Raw genomic sequence first — 19,345 nt, 5'->3', positions numbered from 1 at the left:
AGTACCTCCTTTTATAATACTCATGCACGTAAATTCAAGTACAGTAGGCTTCCTGTGCTTACAGTAAAAAATACCTTGGCAATAAATGTCTGGATAAAGTAAAAACACTTTCATTTTTCATCTTCATAATTGTTCACAAGCTCTGCTGTATTAATATCAGCTCACCAAACACATTTGACACAGACCTAAACAATTCCATACACACACACACAGACACACACACACATCTGGGTCCATGGTGTTTACTACCAATTCTCATCTGAAAATGAGCTTGAGCTACCAGAATCAGAATCGGCATCAGTCAGTCCGTCAAAGTCCCAGTCTGCACTGGAGCCACTGTCATCATCTTCCTCCGAGATGAAGTTCTGTCCAGAGCTCAGGCATGCAGTGTACACACGGGCAGAGAGGCTGATGGAGCCAAACGCGGACCCAAACATAGTGACCACGTTTTTCCACGCGTCCCGAATGGGGTCGTACTCATGTATGACCAGTCTGTTTTTGTTGTGATGGACTATGGCAAGAGTTATGAGAAGAAGTTTGTTGTTGTGATGCACTACTTGGTAGTTGAGGGCACTACTATCAATAGGAATGTCCCCAATCCTCCTCCACTCCCCTCGTGCTGGGTTGTAAGCTTTCACAACTGGGATGTCACACAGGCAGATGATCTGCTCCTGGAAGACACAGGCCTTGTGGAGTTTGTTCCGTTTTAGGGAGCCACGTTGGAGCCAGTGGTTCTTCTTGGGCTCGTAGCAGAGCATCCTCCTCTTGTTGACTACATAGAGTCGGTCATTCACCGTCACAACCTGCATCTTCCCCAAGGAGTGAGGCAGTGGCGCAACCAACGTCCACTGGTTCCTCTGAATACTGTAACATTCAACCTCTTTTAGCCTGGCATCTGAGACTGGGTCCCTGCCACCAAGAATGTAGAGGTGACCACTGAGGTAGCCTATGTAGGAATGCATCCTGCCAAGCAGTCTCTCTGCTAGCTCCTGCCAGCAGTTCAAAAATGGATTGTACACCCAGAAATGCTTTGACAGGTGTGAGGCCAGATACAAGTTGTTCTCTGGTGTGGCACAGACTAAAAAGGTCTCCATGGGAGACCGTTTAAAGTTCTGATTGGTCAGATTAATGAGAGGTGATGCCATTGAGTATATCTCCTCCGTGTATGGATCATAACACATGAATGGTTCATTTGGACGACCAAAGAAGAGGACCATTTCTTTTGCACTCTTACCAATTCTTTGTTTGGTAACTCCAACACCATGACTAATCACACTACCTTCCCCATTTTCAGTCACGTCTAAGAAAGCAGAAAGATACTTGTTTATCAGAGGCTTTGCCTTGAGGCTATCCAAGTAAATTTTGTCTTTCTCTGTGAAAAGCTTCCAACGAACACATTTAAGTACTTGATAAGCATCCTCTGTTTCCCGAGGCAAATTAGTTTCAATCCACTGTACTGCAACGGAACATACTTTTCTTTCACAGTCAACGTCCAAAGAATCCAAAGTAAGGATCTCCTTTATTTGTTTTACATCCAATTCACAAAGTTCTCTTCCAGTAGAACTAAGCTGGGCAAAGTTCCTTGCTATGAACGTTTGAGCCTTGCTTTTAAGGTCAAGATTGTCAAAAGTGTCAGCAAATTTCAAGATCTCTGTACAATTCGAAATGTCCAGTCTTCTCGTCATAAAATTAGCACACGCATGTCTGATGTATTCCAACTGCAGCATGTTAGCAGCTGCGTAAAGTCGTTGCACATTACCCTCTGTGATTGTCACTTTACCAGTATAACAGTAATCGATTATTACAGCCATTGAATCAGCATCAACGTCATGTATTGTTATTTTCTTTTGTGTGCTCTCATAAAGTCCTCCAGTAAACATGCTTTTAAAGTAGGGGCTAGCTGCAGCTAAGATGTTACGGTTGCACTGGAAAACTTTTCCAGTAATAACTGAAGAGGCACAGGCGTCGAGATCCGGCGACGCACGATATGGCTCCACTTCAATTGTAACATCCACCAGTTGTTGTGAATCATAGAAAATTTTCAACTCTTTTAACAAGCATCGAGCATGATTAACATCCTCTAGCTCTTCGGGGCCAATGAAACAATTTATTGAAGCCATTTTGTCCATGCTGGCAATGACTACTCGACGTCCTCTATCCTCGGTCAGCGTTTTGCCAATTCAGTATACTTTACCTGTATTCCAGAGCTCAATGAATCCGTCCGACCATCACAGCCTGAGAGACCGGCATATTACAATTTCCATAGCTTCTTCTGACCGGTTAACTGCTTACAAGGACTAAAGCAGCAGACCACAGGCACTCCAAATACTTGTGAGATGAATTTCTGCGTCCTCGGACACTACAATCCTCTGTCATGAATGAAAACGTGGTCATCGTAACTCCAATATGTTGTTTGACGAAGGGAAAATGCAGAAGAAACACAACACCATAGTCTCGTATCCATAATCTCTCATTGGGTTACAATCCCTTCTTGTTCTTATGAAGATGAAGCACGGCTCAATCAACCTTGCTAGTATCTGAGCCACGACATATGGCAGGGATTGGTTACATACGCTGAACGCTTAGAGTAGTTTGGTTGGCCCAGTGCAGTATTATTCAGTGTGAGGGTACCATTTATAAACCAACCTACCCCTTCTATTAGTAGTCGTAATTCATAAGTACACGTTTTAGCGTGACGTCTAGCTATTAGTTTTAATATAGTCTCTTTAGCTGGAAACAAAAAATCGCGAAGATGATCAGTTTAATCACCGAACCTGAACGACAGTCATGCTGAAGAAGATAATTATCTAGTAGTTTTTGCTGCAAAGTCTGTAGTATTTTTATTGTAAGACTTTCTGAATAGCCTATGACCATTTTTGCAGTAACAAACCTTGTGGTTAAACTGTGACTGAATGAACAATGATGAAGATATGTTGGACACTGAATTTGAAGAGGTTTAACAGATTTTCTGAAGGATTAGGGTCAAACAAAACCACAATGCAGTCATTCTGTTGGTCTGGCCTCAAAAAAAATTAAAGTCAGTTCCAGTTATCCCAGCTTCATGAAAGATTTGATTAAAAAAAAACACCCCAGGTCTTATTTGACTGATTTTTAATGAAAACAAACAAACAAGCAAACAAACATAAACATATATTATTTCATGTCACTGTGCGATAACATTTAGGCTACAATATGGCTATTGGTAATTTTGACTTCCTCAAACTGTAATCCAGTGCACTGCAGTGAGACTAATTATGCAACTCATTTCCTAATAGTGTTGGCCTTTTATTTTTTATTTTTAGAAGAGAGGGAAAAGATTTTTTAAAAAAATGGCAAAGTGATATGGTTATAAAGAAGGTGATAATTGGCAATATTTCTTCATTCTTTCATTTTCGTGTTTCCTTTTTTTTTTTTTCATTTTTGTCCCACATCCTGCTAAGTAAAACTGCGGTTAAGCTCATTGATCTTGCGCAAGGCATCCTTGTTTTCTATGGTTTTGTGCACAGTAATGAGAAATGGGAAGGCAGAGGGCAACTCCACTCGCTGACTGAGTTTCTGATGTCCCCAGTGCAGACAGCGCAGTCTCTCTGCAAGGTCCCTTCTGCCCGCACGTTCCAGACCATCCTGCAACAGTTTTGTCTTGTTGGGTTTGTCCCAGGACCGCTCGTACCTGCACAGAACAAATAGAAAACAAACAAACAAACAACAATAACAACAACAAAAAAACAAGTCTCTCAAGAAATACCATGTACAGGCTAGTATGAGGTGCTAGACAGCTCAGGTTTAATTCCAGCGGACTCCATATATTTTAATCAGGACTCGGTACAAAACATTTTTTAAAAAATCGCTCATCAAAATGTTTGTTTTAGCTATATTTGTGTGATTTTTGTAGTGTATGAATCTGCTACTTAATTGTATGAGTGGTAAAAGTTCTGTGTGCCTGGATCTTTGCCACCAGCACACTGACAGCTATGGAACAGATGGTAGTAGTTAATTTAACCGCAAGAACACAAAATGGCAAAAGCTGTTACACAAGGTGTGTCTTGGCGCAGAAATAAATGAATTCAGTAACATCTGCTCCTTGAGATAACACATTTACTCATTAATATGTTCGAAGAAATACAATGATATGTCACCTCTGTCTTATACTGTTATGATACCAGAATTGAAATGATATGTATGCACTGTAACATTATAAAAAAAAAAAAGGAATTTAAAAAATCAGTTTTTCAAATAAATGTGTCCTGCATCAAAGTAAAAATGAAATTGTAAACTAAAGTAAAAGTGAATTGTGAACTAGTAACATACCAGGATTCTAACATGGTCTTTGCCTGCTCTCTCTTGTCTCTTGACACGGCATGGAACTGCCTGACCTCAGCCCTGGTGAAACCAAGCTCGTATGCAAGAACTGTCCACTCAAAGCTTAGCTGCTTGGAGATGTCCTGGACAGACTTCAGATTGATAACTGCATCCTGAGAAACAGTCACAGAATCAATCACAGAACTATCAAGAAATAGAGTTTGGTGAACTCAAAATGACCATATCGTTCCTCTGTTCACAATGCTCCAATACATACCTCTTGTGCTTTATTTGGCATTTTGTAGTCAACGGACCTTACAGATATTCTCATAAAATTAGCTATTAACTAGGAAATTCCAAATGATTTGTACGGTGCCTGGTAAAAGAAAAGGTTGAATCAGTTAAAGGATACGGCATTTCTATTCGTATGTCCTTTCGTCTCATTTTTCTGTAAAGTACAGTGGGACTGAAATAAAGACAAATTTGATTTTAATCAAATGTTGATGTCAAAAATTAAATGTTAAAAATGTTGTTGTTTTTTTTTAATGTTTTTTTTTAAACTCACCAGTTTAGTTGAGTCGCTGTGTATACAAATGAGAACTGATACAGGTGTTTGAGGGTTGCTATACACACTTGACAACACAAGGCACTGTCTTGTTAAAAATTAAGAGTGTGTAGGTACAGCCCAATCAGTTGAATCTAATGAATATAAGGCCACTTGAGTTCCTTCCATGCGAATAGAAACACTTCAGTGGAGTAATTTATCCTTTCCCGCAAACATTTGGGAGAAAACAAACACCACAATATTTGCTTAGAACGAAGAGCAACACCAAGTTTGTAAGAATACTCCTAAATTAGTTATTTTGCTTTTAAATGTGGTGTTTCAGTATCAGCTTTGTGACAGTCCAGTTCAGTGTGCTGTATGTAAATGATCCACTACTTAACACCCATAAACTCCCATGGATTTGCTGAAGTCTCCCATATTTTACATCATGTTTAATCTTTTTTTCTGGTGGTGGCAGTGTATGGTAACATCCAGTTTTTCTTACACATACTTTTTACGCTTTTTCCTTAATTAAAAGTAGCAGTATGATAAATATGGACAGCCTGTGCAAAAGCCTTTATTTCCATTTTAAAATACATTTATTTACATTTCTTTCTCCATAAACAAGTGCTTTAGAAAAAGAAACAGGGCTCTCTTAGATGTGCAAAATATCGATACTCTGCAACATGAGCATCAAGTAAACATATACAGTATATAAAAAACAGACTGCACCCTACATCTGGTCGCAAGTATTTGTATAATTGTTCTATTCACTAATGCAACAAGAGTTCATTTCCAGTAACTGCACTGGAGGGTGTGAGACTGTAGATATCAGTTATCTGAATACACATGTTCAATATGCAAACAGCCTATCAGCTGGTCTTGTTACATAAGTAGTTCATGAAACCACAAACATATATCCATATTACATTACAGTTACTTAGTCCTTCTTGTTACAAAAGCACTTGGATTTTCATTTTAAGAAATACCTCCAACAATATCAGAAATAAAGCATTCAGTCAAGCTAGACCTGACATGATTCTAAACAGCTGGCTTCAGATATGTTACTACGGAATGTACAAATGAAAGTTATCAGTGAAAGTGCTATTTTGAAGTCAGCAAATTACTTATTAGAATCAAAACACTAAACAATAGGCACAAAAAACGTAATGTAAATACTTGCAAAATAGTTCTTTTTTAATGTAGTGATATGAATTTATACTTATAGGCTAATGCAGTAATACCACTATGAAAGTGCAAAGAAATGTTTTAGCACACTGCCCTTGCATTCCAATCACAGCCTTTTTGACAGAAAAGCTCATTCATTTAACATTGACCTTTCTTGTTGATTTGCTTGGGCAGTGGCATTTAACAGAAAAGGTTGTCTGAATCCAGGCTGCAGTCCAGATAAGACGTTCAAAAGTTAGAAAATAATGAGAAAATAATATAATTAGTTGTGCACTGTGTAATACTTTGATGCTTTGAATTGGCCACCAATTGCACTGCAAGAATGCAACTAACACTGTTTCATAAGCTATTCACTACTCACAGATCAGATTGCAAATCATATCATCCCTCGTCTTCTTGAAAATGTTCAGTCAACATTAATAACACGTACATACAACAGCTATACCAACCCAGCCTGCTGGGCTTGAGAAACTGTTGATTCTGTCTCTTGTTCATCAATAGCATCCATCTTTCCAGCTTCCATCCCTTAAGGTGCTCAGAGATGACACACTCTTTGGGGGTGTCAGTAAACTGGTGAAAGTAAATAGCAGAGAGACATGTTATAACGTCTGAATCACGATACTTTGCTGTTTTAAATCTCAAATATTCTCAATCTCAAAGCTTCAAATATTGTAGCATGAAGTTGAAAAAGAAGCAGTTAAACACACACACACACATACACACACACACACGCACGCACACACACACACACACACACACACACACACACACACACACACACACACAGTATTCTCCTGGTAACATCCCATCAGCTAAGGATTTACCTCCGAGTTGGCTGAGCTACTTTACTTCGGGGGGTGATGCCGGTCCCGATGAAGGAGGCTGGGCGAGGTAGAGAACTGCGATTGGTGGGAAAGCTGGGTTTGTTTGGGAGCGGGATACTACTGCTGGTGATGGAGTGTAAGCTCACAGATGTCGGTACTGTCGTGGAACCTTGGACTGTCGGGCTGACGTAGGCTGTGGCTTTGAGAGGTGGCCGCGTAGCCATGGAAAAATTACCCACACTCTGCACACGCTGCTGTAGCTGACCCGGAGAGGGAACTGACCAGGGGAGGAGAAAACCATAGACGCAAAAATACCCATTAAATAAAAAACACGATACATGCACAGAAAAACCCTGTTTTTTTAAATAAATTCATATTTTATTGACACTTTGACCTCACCGATGGGACTGTGCGCGTAACTGGAAAAGATCTAAGTTTCGGCTTACTTGCAGACTGTAGCCTGGAGAGTCCATTGGATGAGTCGAAGCTCTGGCTATTGCGTAGGGATGTTGGGGAGCCTATGTGACTAACTGGACCAGCACCAGTGGGGACACTGGGAACACTGGACATGCTGGGGGCTCTTATCAGGTTGGGCATGCTCCTTCGCAGTTTATCTAAATGAAAAACAAAACAAAACAAAAAAAAAAACATTAAAAAAAAAACCAAAAGCTCCATTTCTCTAGTTCACAACTAGATAAGATTGGAAGATACTTGCTTGAGTTCAGTATAAAATACAAGAAAAGGCCAATTTATCATTATGCGTTAACTATACATTCCTTCAGCGACCATATCATGGTAAGCGTCCTTCATTATTTGACCCTTTAATAGTAATCCCTGGTCAGCAAGCCCTTCTCTGGCTTCAGTGTCAGTCCTGTGACCCTCTAATCTCTCCATCACCTGCTCCACCACATGCTTCCCCCACTCTCTCCCTCCCACTTTACCAGACACACGCTAACATGTGTTCCCAGAGCAGCAAGACGCCATGAACTGCCATTCAACCTAACATAATGACCCTAAATGGCACAATGGATTGGTTTACTCTTAGTATCTGCTTTGTGTTTCTTTTCATTACAGAGCCTTCATTAGCTGTTGATCATAAGGTACAATATAGAAGTGGTGACATCACATATAAATGTTCATGACTCAAGAAGCGAATCATGAAGAAATTACACCAATTTTTACAGCCATCTTTAATTTAACTGTCCACTGCTATAGATATTTAACTCCATGGGACATATCTGAGGGACAAAATACAACCATTTGACAAAAGAATATTCAAAGTTCCTCTGTTTTCGTATTAGCTGAATGACATACAATGGCAAAATAACACTAAATACAAAGGATTTCAGGTCCCCGACACTCTTATTACCTCAGTACTTATTATCTTTATGATCATGATAAAAAGCCAAATGTATACACTAGACTTTGTTGTTAATCTGTTTATGCAGACACATTCTCGGTGCGCTGACCTGTGCTTGGCCGGTGTGTCTCTGGCGTGTACTTGGCTGTGTTGGGGCTACACAGCTGCTGGTAAGAGAGGCTGTTGAGGTGTTGGGGGGTGGAAGGGCTACGACGGCAGTCTCTGATACTGGAGAAGGTCTGTGAGTGGGACAGACTGCGCTGCATGGAGCCAGGGCAGAAGAGGCGTGGTCGGGGAGGAAGGAGCTGGTCGTACTCCTCCTCATCCTCCTCCTCCAGGTTCGCCTCGCTGAACGCAGCTCTCCGCATGCCTGAGTGAAAGGAGAAACTGGAGCTTCGGCGACTGGCTGTCGCTGAGGTAGTGGCATATTCTTGTCTGAGACCTACGAGTTACACACACACACACACACACAGATAGACACATCATCAGCTGATGTTACTGGCGTAACCTTAGAGCCCAGTGTAATTTCCACATCTGAATGCTCATGGCAGTCTTAAAAAAACACACAAACCTAAAACGCTTGTGTTACTTATTTTGGCTACATATTTCTCTACGGTTTTTCCACACGTCTGGATGTATCCACAACACATCTCCTCAACCACACATCATGATTTATAAGCATGTGTCAGAGGCAACGTACTCTCCTCCTGCAGTCGGGCCATGACTTCCACATCAGTCATGTCCTGCAGCTTGTAGCTCATGGAGATAGAGTCTTCCTCCAGCTCTGAGAAACTGAGCTCGTCTATGGAGGACTGGGGGCTGGTGGGAGCAGGTCTGTTACTGTAACCTAAAACAAAGAACAAAGAGGAGCTTCAGCTACAGCACAAAGCGCCCTAGAAGCTTTAAGTATTTCTTCTGTGCAAGGTCAACTTGAAAGCTTTGCGTGCGCCACTAAAGCAATTCTGCTAACCACTTTTACAAGCGTGTAAATACATGTTGTGCTTAATATATTTTTGTGGGTGGAGATGAAGCGTAGGCTAAGAGGTCAGTCTGGTTAGTTATGGCATTGTAGGAGATGTAGTTTTGGGCGGTGTTGACGCTTACTGGGTGGAGCAGAGTTATGGAGGAATGTGGGAGCCCTCTCTGCTAGGCTGAAACAGCCTCTCCCACTGAGAGTCTGCTGGGGCTGAACATGTCTGGGTGGAGAAGATGGAGCTGGATAAAAACAAACATAAGACATAAGAGCAGAAGAGCTTGAGTCCATCACAGCTTCCTCCTCTACAGTCTTCTCTTTAACACTGTCAGATAAATTCTGTTAGATAACAGTTAGACACATCCGTCGTTTCACACTGAGGTTCAGACTGAACTTAAAATGATGAAAGTGTTATTATTATTGTTATGTTAATGTTCAAATACTCTACTATACATTTTAAAAATGTCAATTGCTGTTGATTTCATCTTTTCCAGACACTATTTTGTTGTATCAATGTCTCATATTTCCTGTGCTCTAAAAATAATGCTGACTCTTTTTGAAGGACATGTGATACATGAGAAAAAAATCAATGAAAGTAGGGTGTAGATATTTGCTGCTTTTCCTCAGAATTTTTCTATAGTGAAATGTACAGAGACTATGCTTAAGTTTCCTCTCTAAGGCAATGGATTAAGCCAATGAGTGAACAAAAAAGGGAGTGAAAGAAAGGCTTGTGTGAATATTAATGGCAGCGTCTCTCTCTCACTCTCTCTCTCTCACTCCCCCCTTGCTAGCAGTGATGGTGTTGGTGTTACCTGTTGAGTCTGTTAGTGAGGGTTTAGTATAGGGCTTAATGGAGCTGCCTAATGAAGAGAGTCCATCTGCATGGCTGTAAGAGGTGACAGGGAACACAGATCCAGAGAAGACCCCCCTCCACCTTTTGGCTACAGAAAACAAGAGAATAAGTAACATAGCACAATCTCACGGTAGGTACATTATCACACACACACATGGGCACCCATTCATTCTTCACAGGAAACATTTATTTCTTGGTTAATCATTGCCAAATGATAAAGTACAATTTTACTACTTGCTCTGGGAGGGCATGTAGTGTTGAGCTCCTCACTGATTGTTTGTAATTATGAGTTTTCAGAAGGATAAAGACAGGATCAGTAGCAAAACGACATGTTTTCTCATTCTCTGTAGTTTTTGTAACCTGTAGGCGATTCTGTGATCGGGCAATAGCACCATAATGGTACAATATTTGAACACTCAGAGTGAAAAACGAGTTAATCCAGAGTTATTGGTGGGCAAACAGAGCCTTGTGTTTTTGTGTACCTTGCACAATTAGCCTTGTAATGGCCAGCATACAAACAGTATTCACTAGCTGCCCACAAAAACAAATGCTTTTCTGAGGCTTGCTGAACAAAGCTGTATTCATGACCCAGCAGAGGAGAGCCAACCTTGCTGAATTTGGCCTTTCAAATCAAAGAGTGCCCAGAGCTCCACAACACACTTCCCATGCACCCCATGCATTATTCATCGAAGGGACTAAGTGATAGAAAATGATTTCCCAATCTCCCAGATAGGCTCAGCTGCATCCTAGTTTGGAGCAGGGCGGATGAACCCGCTTTACTGCCTGATGAAATCTGACGAGTTCTTCCTAGACCAAAAAGGGTTAATATAGGCTTGGTTTCTATAGTTACCATCCTCTCAAGCATTGCTGCAAAACACAGTGTTGAATATTTCAAGGCTGAGAAGAGCTCAGCGCTGGCATAAGATTTACACAGTGAACATGATTACTTTGGTCAGCAGGGAAGCAGGACCGAACACGATTAACGTAAACCTTGTAAATAATTATAAAGATTCAGATGAGCAAATCCTGTTATGTAAACATGTAACGTTGATCTTCTTATTTCTCCTCCAATCACAGGAGTTGCTGTCTCAAAATTTCACTTTTTTTTTTAATGTGCAACTGAACTGCATCATGCAACAAACACAATGCACTCTGCACTGCTCTCCTAAAACATCCTAAAACAAACGCAACATAGCAATCCTTTTCCGTCTCGTTGGCGACTGCACTGCTTCAGTTGTAAATGCCTGGCCTTAAAAACTGGACCAACTTCACCGCAATCCCCCAATTTGACTTGTTAGTTCTGCCACATGGCTCACATCTCTTCAGAGTAATTGCATACCCCCTTCAGCAAAATTACTTAATTATATCCTGACTAACACTAAACTGTATGATTTCTGCACTGCTCCAGTCAGTGTTGTTTACCTTGCACATTCCTCTTCAGCGCTCTCGCCCTTTCAATGTGTGAAATGTCTGAGAGGAAAGACTGCGTAATACAAGTTAATGAACGATCTCTCACCTAATCGGTTCAATTTCGCATTGTAATGGGAGTTGTGAAATTTCGTTGAAGAAAATGTGCAGTCTGATAATCAACAAAATGATCAGCTGTATCACTGTGTAATTCATGACAAAGAAATATGTATTGTTTTATGAGGATCAAAACACTTACACGTTAAACAACGTACTCCTTCAGTCATACTTGCATGTTCGCACATCAATATTTACTATGCGATATGTCAGTTTGGACTCAAAATAAACATCATTTAGCTCCATTTAGTCATGCCTAAATAATGGGCCTAGGGTAGAAATTAATATTTCAATGTCGATAATAAGCCTTTCAGAACGCATAAACTTCCGTGAAAGAAACAAGGTAATAAAACTGCACCACGGCATGAGGAACAGAACATACTCAAGGTATTACTTTTTTATAGACATGACAGAGGAACGTCCACATTCCCGCGGACAGTGTAATGAATGATATGAGGTACGTGAGGATGTTGCAGCTAGTGCATACCAACGTGAATTTGACTAAATCTGCCATTGCAACCACGTAATTACCTCAAGTTCAGTTTGAGGGGACTGATCAATGCGGGGTCAGAAACGTTGAGAAAGGTGTGGGTGTGATTCTGTACCTTGATCAATTCTGTGACATAACGAACGTTTGGCTACCTCCACCTCGGGACTGGGGTTATCCAACACTTGTCTGCACCACTGCAGAGGGCTTGGGAAGAAATGAGTATACAGCCTTGCTTTTGGGGACACATATAACCTGGCGAAAGAAAAAAGAAACAGAGAATCATAAAACTGTAGAGAAACCACAATGAATCAGCAAACAGAACCATTTTGAACATGAGGAATCAGCTTTTCATACAGTGATTTTATTTTTTGGGAGATGTCGTATTTGCCAAAAATCAAAGGCAGCTGTCATCTTCAGTATGATGGATAAAACTTTGCCTATTTATATTTTTATGTTTAGGTGGCGTAACAACATTACTGAAATAAACACTTTATTCATTATCTGAATTGACTAAATGCTGAGAGGCACTTCAGATCTTGATGAGGACATTAGAGCAGCACTTTATATATATATATATATATATATATATATCACAGGAAAAGCAAGTAAAGAATCAGTAGAATTCACAGATCTCCTGTTCAGTGAGGCACATATTCAATAAAATGCTAGCAAATGCCTGCATGGATAATATTTCAAATCTCAAAATCTCAAATCTGGTAATGCAATACATTTTCTTTACAACAGTTTTTTTTTACAAAATGAGGCATTATATCCACTTGTCATGCTAAGAAATTGAGCACAACGGATGGAATTCATCCACAGCGTGTTCCAAACTTTAACACTGTAAAAGCAGGAGAGACGGTACCCAAAAAAGTGCCAGCCAAAGCTAGTGAATGAAATACTAAAATTTCACATTGTTGTTGTTATTCTAAACTGCTTCTCTATTTACTGTGGCCAGAATACCAGCTGTCAGAACTTAATGCATATAAACAATGCAGTTTCCCCACCTGTATTTAGACTGACATACACACATATGTAGGGCATATTTCCCCATTAAAAAGCATACAGATGAATAGATACATTTTCCATCAGCAAGAGAGGCAGTTGCATGCAAAGAGGATTTTCAGAATCTTATAACTGCGCGCACACACACACACAAAGAAAGAAAGGAAGAAAGAAAGAAAGAAAGAAAGAAAGAAAGAAAGAAAGACTTGAGATGGCAGATGACACCATGCCCAAAGGGAACTACATTAAATTTTCCACGTCGTAGGATGCATTGGGGAAACTGTTTCACCAATCAACACTTCTTGCTCCAGTTCATCTTAGCCCGAGGCAAACAGGCCATAAAACATTAGAGAGATTATAAAAATATTTATGTGAATTTTTTTTAAATTGCTTTAAATTTAAATTATGAACAGACTGACTTCAATAGTATCCATTTGTTTTTTAAAAAATATTATTTTGTTGGAGAAATATTACTCTCTTTTAAGATAACCACTGTAGCAACCGAAACATCAATTTCATATTTACATTTCACACCATCTCACCAAATAATAACTTGTTTAGTTATAAATTATTATCTTCATCTTCTGGACACCACATCTTCAACTGACTGATACAAATTCTTTGTATCAGTCAGTTATGCCCATAGCCTACGACTGCCCGGGAAATATAAACGTGCGTATCTAACAATGCTTGCTCTAAACAAATAAACGAACACAAAACATTGTGTGTTTTGGGTGAATGCAAATTAAACTATTTGAAATCAGGTCGGTAAAATGGAACATGGTTTCAGTACCAGCTATCCTCAGACTCGCCATCGATTGGAAGTATAGTCTCAAGGTCTAGAATTTCAACCTCATCCAGTACTGTTGGTTCTGTGTCTTGGACCTCAGCATCTTTCACTGATTGCGGATGAAAGTAAGCAAAGTGTTCTTCGGATGCATACGGTCCAAAAGCTGGTGTGTATGAGGCAGTCGATATTGGAGATGATGTGCAGTAATTCCCTTTAAAAAACGGACTGGCGTCTGCACCAGCTGGGCTACCGAGTAAACAGGCCGATGACTGAAATACGTGGGAACTGGAGGTGCAATTGTTAGCAGCATTTGCTCTTGTTCTCAGTTGTTCGTTTTGCATCTCCAGTTTTCGGACGAGTTCCTGAAGCTTTTTAACCTCCAGCTCCGCATTTAGAACCTTATTGTTGCCATTGACGTCCGCCATCATTTGGAGATTCAACACTGCGGCTTCCATTGGATATAAACAGGATTATAAAAAAATGCAACGCCCGCGATGCTTTATATTCTGAACGCCCGCTGAGTCCTTGCTAATACTGATTTCAGCCCGACTGGAGATTCGCTTGCTTTGGCTGTGTGCACATGCTTCATTGGGATGCTGCTGCTTTAAACATAGGGGGGGATGCCAGCCCACTGTCTCCTCCCCCGTCATTTCAAAACACAACAGTCTTACAGCTCTCACATGAACACACTGGGTAAAATTGTTCACGTTTTGTAGGTTACAACATGAGGGTAGTTTGAAACAGCTTACAAACAAGACAAAGAGGCAATCTTTTATGAAATATTTATTCAGTGAAGAATAGCATTAGAGGACACATCCATTTTGCAATCTATAGCTTGTACCAAAGAATATTCTTTTTCAAACGATGGTGAATTATTGCAGACTTGCAGAAATGATTAAAAGAGTACCTCTACCACAAGAGAAACAGATACTAACATGTAGTTGTAATCAAATGGAAATCCTAGAGCTTTGTAGGAAGTTCCATCACCCCAAAATCCCTCTCTAACTCATGTTCATATAGGTATGAATAGCTCTTAAACGTATTACCGATGGCATTTACAGAAAAGCACTTTTAATATGTAGAGCACAAATAAAAGCATAATCGCATATCCTTCCACTGCCAGATCAGGGACAATTACTTGCTACAGAACAAGGACGTCCTCATGGATCTGGACGTGTGTCAGCCTCAGCGACGCCACTTTTCTGTGAAACAAACATATTAGTTATGATTTTTTTTTTTCAAACAGTGTGAATGTAGGTGTAGTGCTGAACATTTGATACATTTGAGAATGAAATTTTTTAAATGTTTGTGTCTTACCCCTTGTAGTCTCAAAGCAGTTCTCGCAATGCACCTTTTCGCGGTAGATCCACATGCTGTCCCCGGCCTTGAGGTGTCCTAGTGGTCTGTTGCACTCCTCACACTGGATAGCAAATGAAGAGACAACAGTTTCTCAAGTGTGCTATATGTGACAGCTTTAACTGGTGGATAATGTTAAAAAAAAATCAATATTTAAATTATTACTCTTAAGTTAAGGTGACTCATTCATATCAGATCAGGAAGATTCTTTTAAGATAAAAGAGGAGGGGTTATTTAATACAGCGAACATTACCTTGAAACAAGTTGCATGACAATATATGTTCAGCTCATCAAGGATGATCTTGGTGTCTGTCTGCATGGGTTTGTGACAGTATGAGCATGGATCCTTTTCACTCATTTTCCTACAGCAAAGACATAAAGTTCTCAGCTATGTTTTCATGTACACAATTCATATTCATGAGTATAATGTATTGACCTTCATGTGTCATGTGTTACATATATTATACCTCTCAGGTGTTGAGTACGTGGATTTTGTTGTGAAGGTCTGAGAGAGATAATTTCCAGGACTGTTCAGAATGAAAATGATACAAATTCCATGAACTAAGGAATCACAGTCATTTAAGTTATGTGATAATATGCATTCAGCTATAAATTCTCTGAAAGATCATTTAACTGCTCACCAGAAATACTGGAGGACACTGAGTCCATATATGCTTTCTTTGTAAGCTATTCTGCTGTAACTAATAGGACTACAACAAAATTTCCAAATGCTACCGTTGATCAATGAGAGAAATATAAATGATCAATATTTCAGTGAAAGAGCATACCTGCTGGGTGTTGAAAGCTTGGAGACCAGACTATCAGAAAGAAAATCCTCAGCACTGTTCAGACGATAAAACGACATTTTGTCAAATCTGAGCGATACGTATCATCGGCATGAAACCAAACATATGACGGTTCGAGAGTCCTCACCTGTTGTCTATGATTGATGTTTTGGTGTAAGTAGTAGAACTGGTATTACTGGTATTTTCATATCTGCACAGAAATAAAGGTTAGTGCATGTTACACAGCACAACTAAGTCAAGCAGAATTCATGGACAGAGGTATGACTTCTAATTACTTAGAAATATGTCCTACCTGTCAGATGTTGACTTGGCAGACTTAATGGAATCTGGTATGAGGGTGTCAAACAACTGGTCTTCAGTGCTGTGGAATTATTATGAAAATGTTATCTGTTCTATCAGTATTATCAGCGAGAGTGATGTGTGAAGAGTTACTCTAAAAAGTACTTAGTACAAATCCATGGCTATTTTCTAGTTAAAGGGTTTTAATGGAATCATGCTGAGTCATTTTTTTTTTTATTCTGTGGTGAAATGAACACATCTGTAACAAGTAGCTGACCAGTCATTTCCAGTACTAAAGGTTCTTGATGCTCTTGATCAGAGCCATTGTGATCTTGATCATTGTTCCAATGTGCTATGCGTGATTTCAGTCTACAGCATAGAAAAGCATGTTTACCTTTTGGTGGTCTTAACAGGTGAGGTTGCAGATGTCTTTGATGAGAATGTCCTGTTGAAAGAAATCCATATTACTATCTCTATGCTTTATTACTAATGCAGCAGTACTATTTTAGGAAGCTGTCAGAGTAATGAAGTCAGTACTGGAAATGCTTTTATCATTTAAAATTTGAAATCCAGAGAGGATCCCAATTAATGTGATGTTGAATGAAATGTGACTATGTTTATGAATGTGCAGCATAAAAATCACATGTTCGCACCTTTCGGTTATCGTCACCTCTGTAGTCGATTTTGGCGACAGTTGGTTGGAGCTTGTCTTTGAACTGTAAGTGGTTGAAGCTTGTCTTTAAATTAAAAAAAAAAAAAAAAAAAAGATTCCATCAGACTTATGTCTTTGGGAACTACATGTTTTTGAATATCAGTCAGATCAAAGTGGTCCTACCCTTTGGGGGACTGAGGACATGCTAATGGCCTAGCTAAGATAGGTATGAGGAGGAAGGGGGGGGGGGGGGGGGATTAGTGGTACTGTTAAGCATGTGGCTCAGACTGTCAGCCTGCATCTCTCTGCCAAATAAAGACATTCCCTAAAGGGAGTGGAGGGGAAGGCACAATGCTAGAGGGCAAAGTCAGTATCTATTACATTTAGGGAGAGTGCAGGCGGTTACTGAACTGTAATACTGAAAGGAGTAGGTTGTCAGACATGGTGAGAAAGTGAACACAGTCACAATAAAGGGATTTAGAGAATATATACTCCGTATTGGTCTCTATGATCTATTTATCATAGCAGGCTAAAGATATTGAACCAAAATACAAGATAACTACTGGAGGATAAATATAAACATTATGACAGGCAGTATCATTGGAACACACATCATTTTCAGTGAGGTTCTTAAGTAGATAATTTAGCATTTAAGCAGGTTATATTCTATTGCACTAAACGAATGGTCGAGACATGTACATAATGGATTTTTAAAATTTTAGTTTGACAGGTTTACCCTTTGTTGGCAGCCTTTGTGTCTGACAGCACCCGCTGTGTAAATGTCTCAGAGCTGGGAATGTTTTCCTTAGATGTTCTAAACAAACACAAATGAGAAGAGAACTCACTGTGGAGGGATACGGCAATGTAGAGCCTTATAGTACGTTGTTAATCGTCAGCACAGATGGAAATGAAACGGCACTGTGTGTGATTGGCAACAAATAACAATAATATTTGAACACTGTTCCTCTGTGCAGTGCTGTACCTGGTGGTGATGGTGGTGGTCTTGGTGCCATCTTTGGTAGTTGTGGTAGTGGTGGTGGAGGAGCTGAGAGCAGAAACAGAATATCTTTACGCATTAGAGGAGCATCGGTCTGAAGTTTACTGTCTGACTAAGGGTGATATTACCACCTTAAATTTTCTTGTGTCTCTTTTAGAACTGTTTTAAATATTGTGGTATATTTAGAGAAAAAAGAGGAGATCTTTCAGCCTGATCCACATAAATGTATTCTTTTTCACTCATTGTGGCCTTATATAATCTTCTCAGGAGGATTTTTTGAGTGAATTATCCATGTGTGACAAATTTGAGGAATACCAGTATTGCGATGCTTATATATAGCAGTAGTTTAACTGTCACTTACATCTTTGGAGGATCAGCTTTCACAGATGAAGTAGTACTGCAAAATATATACGTTTGCCATTAAGATACGTGTTTTTTTCTAATCAGAAAAACATTATTTAAGAAGAAATCCACTCTGACATTTTACCTGCTATTGTAAGTTGTGGTCTTGCTATAATTTTTAGGAAGAGTGCTGAGAACATAAAAGACAAACATTTCATCCGTTTGTTATAATTTTGTAAATATAAAACCATTCTCTACATATTATTACATGACTCAAATGAAAATGAGACATACAGTAAATAAACGTAATGTTACCTGCTTTTGTCCAGTTCTTCCTGGCTGGCACTAATTCTGCAGATGAAAAAACGGGAGAAAGGATAGCAGGATTATCACTGGATTTTTTTTTTATATTGTTATTATACACATATGCATCTTTTATTTCAACAGTGTTAAAATGCTGTACTGTAGATTTCACAGATTAAGCTATATTATAAAAAATCAACATGGTCATTGTTAGATATGTACTTGACTTTCATTAGCAACATTAACTCAAGTAAATGCATTTCCACATTCTACCTTTTGTTGTAAGTTGTTGTCTTGCCGTAGTTTGATGGGAGAGTGCTATGAACACAATAAAGGACAATAATGTTAATGTTCTACTTTTCTGAATTTAACAGACCATGATCACCCCCGGTATATTATTACATGATTTCAACAAGAAATGAACAGACAGTCAATAAAAGACAACATTACCTGCTTTTGTTCAGATCCCCCTGACTTGCACTAAATCTACAGATGAAAAAATGAGGGAAAAAACAGCCCAAAACATTAGACAGTAGATTTCAACAGCCTTAAAATGTCATACAGTCAGCAACACAAACACATCCAATGCAGTCCATTTATTATGTGTTATAATACACATGATTTAATACAACTGAAACACAATAACTGTCTGTGCAGGATTGAATAAAATGAATAAATAATTACCTTTTGGACAGGGACTGGACCGAGCTGTTTGTGCGGGTTGGTACGACTGTGGTTGTGTTTTTTTTCAATGGATCCG

The 19,345-nt window shown here is 39.4% G+C and overlaps 3 protein-coding genes across 4 annotated transcripts; all 3 read right to left on the bottom strand.

Annotated features, from left to right (window-relative positions):
• Nucleotides 1-245: 245 nt before the first annotated feature.
• On the bottom strand, nt 246-2,120 carry kbtbd7 (kelch repeat and BTB (POZ) domain containing 7). The gene has a single exon (XM_030787323.1). The coding sequence runs from the start codon at nt 2,118-2,120 to the stop codon at nt 246-248; it is 1,875 nt and encodes a 624-aa protein (XP_030643183.1).
• Nucleotides 2,121-3,435: 1,315 nt separating this feature from the next.
• LOC115823522 (p53-induced death domain-containing protein 1) lies at nt 3,436-4,597 on the bottom strand. The gene is made up of 3 exons (XM_030787580.1): nt 4,577-4,597; nt 4,309-4,472; nt 3,436-3,670 (listed from the first exon to the last, which is right to left on the bottom strand). The coding sequence occupies exons 1-3, from the start codon at nt 4,595-4,597 to the stop codon at nt 3,436-3,438; spliced, it is 420 nt and encodes a 139-aa protein (XP_030643440.1).
• A 1,928-nt stretch (nt 4,598-6,525) lies between these two features.
• Nucleotides 6,526-14,305, bottom strand: slain1a (SLAIN motif family, member 1a). 2 transcript variants are annotated; one of them, XM_030787212.1, is made up of 9 exons: nt 13,854-14,305; nt 12,171-12,307; nt 10,001-10,129; nt 9,320-9,430; nt 8,916-9,062; nt 8,325-8,657; nt 7,302-7,469; nt 6,856-7,132; nt 6,526-6,601 (listed from the first exon to the last, which is right to left on the bottom strand). In XM_030787212.1, the coding sequence occupies exons 1-9, from the start codon at nt 14,303-14,305 to the stop codon at nt 6,526-6,528; spliced, it is 1,830 nt and encodes a 609-aa protein (XP_030643072.1). The 2 variants fall into 2 exon arrangements, with proteins under 2 accessions (XP_030643072.1, XP_030643073.1); XM_030787213.1 differs by lacking the exons at nt 8,325-8,657; nt 9,320-9,430; nt 10,001-10,129; nt 12,171-12,307; nt 13,854-14,305 and having other exon boundaries at nt 8,916-8,976.
• Between the last annotated feature and the right edge of the window lie 5,040 nt (nt 14,306-19,345).

This window comes from Chanos chanos, chromosome 10 (genome assembly GCF_902362185.1).
Source record: "Chanos chanos chromosome 10, fChaCha1.1, whole genome shotgun sequence".
NCBI classification, from domain to species: Eukaryota; Metazoa; Chordata; class Actinopteri; order Gonorynchiformes; family Chanidae; genus Chanos; species Chanos chanos.
Note: the sequence above shows the minus strand (reverse complement) of the source record. Positions and strands in the feature narration are given on the sequence as shown.

What these genes read in the sequence shown, in the direction of transcription:
- kbtbd7 (XM_030787323.1), bottom strand. Translation starts at nt 2,120, where the DNA reads ATGGCTTCAATAAATTGTTTCATTGGCCCCGAAGAGCTAGAGGATGTT.
- LOC115823522 (XM_030787580.1), bottom strand. Translation starts at nt 4,597, where the DNA reads ATGCCAAATAAAGCACAAGAG. An exon ending in TGCCAAATAAAGCACAAGAG is followed by an intron (nt 4,473 to 4,576) that starts GTATGTATTGGA and finishes ACTGTTTCTCAG; the next exon opens with GATGCAGTTATCAATCTGAA. An exon ending in AAGACCATGTTAGAATCCTG is followed by an intron (nt 3,671 to 4,308) that starts GTATGTTACTAG and finishes TGTTCTGTGCAG; the next exon opens with GTACGAGCGGTCCTGGGACA.
- slain1a (XM_030787212.1), bottom strand. Translation starts at nt 14,305, where the DNA reads ATGGAAGCCGCAGTGTTGAATCTCCAAATGATGGCGGACGTCAATGGC. An exon ending in CTCACTAACAGACTCAACAG is followed by an intron (nt 9,431 to 10,000) that starts GTAACACCAACA and finishes GTTTTTATCCAG; the next exon opens with CTCCATCTTCTCCACCCAGA. An exon ending in CTCCAGGCTACAGTCTGCAA is followed by an intron (nt 7,133 to 7,301) that starts GTAAGCCGAAAC and finishes TCCCCTGGTCAG; the next exon opens with TTCCCTCTCCGGGTCAGCTA.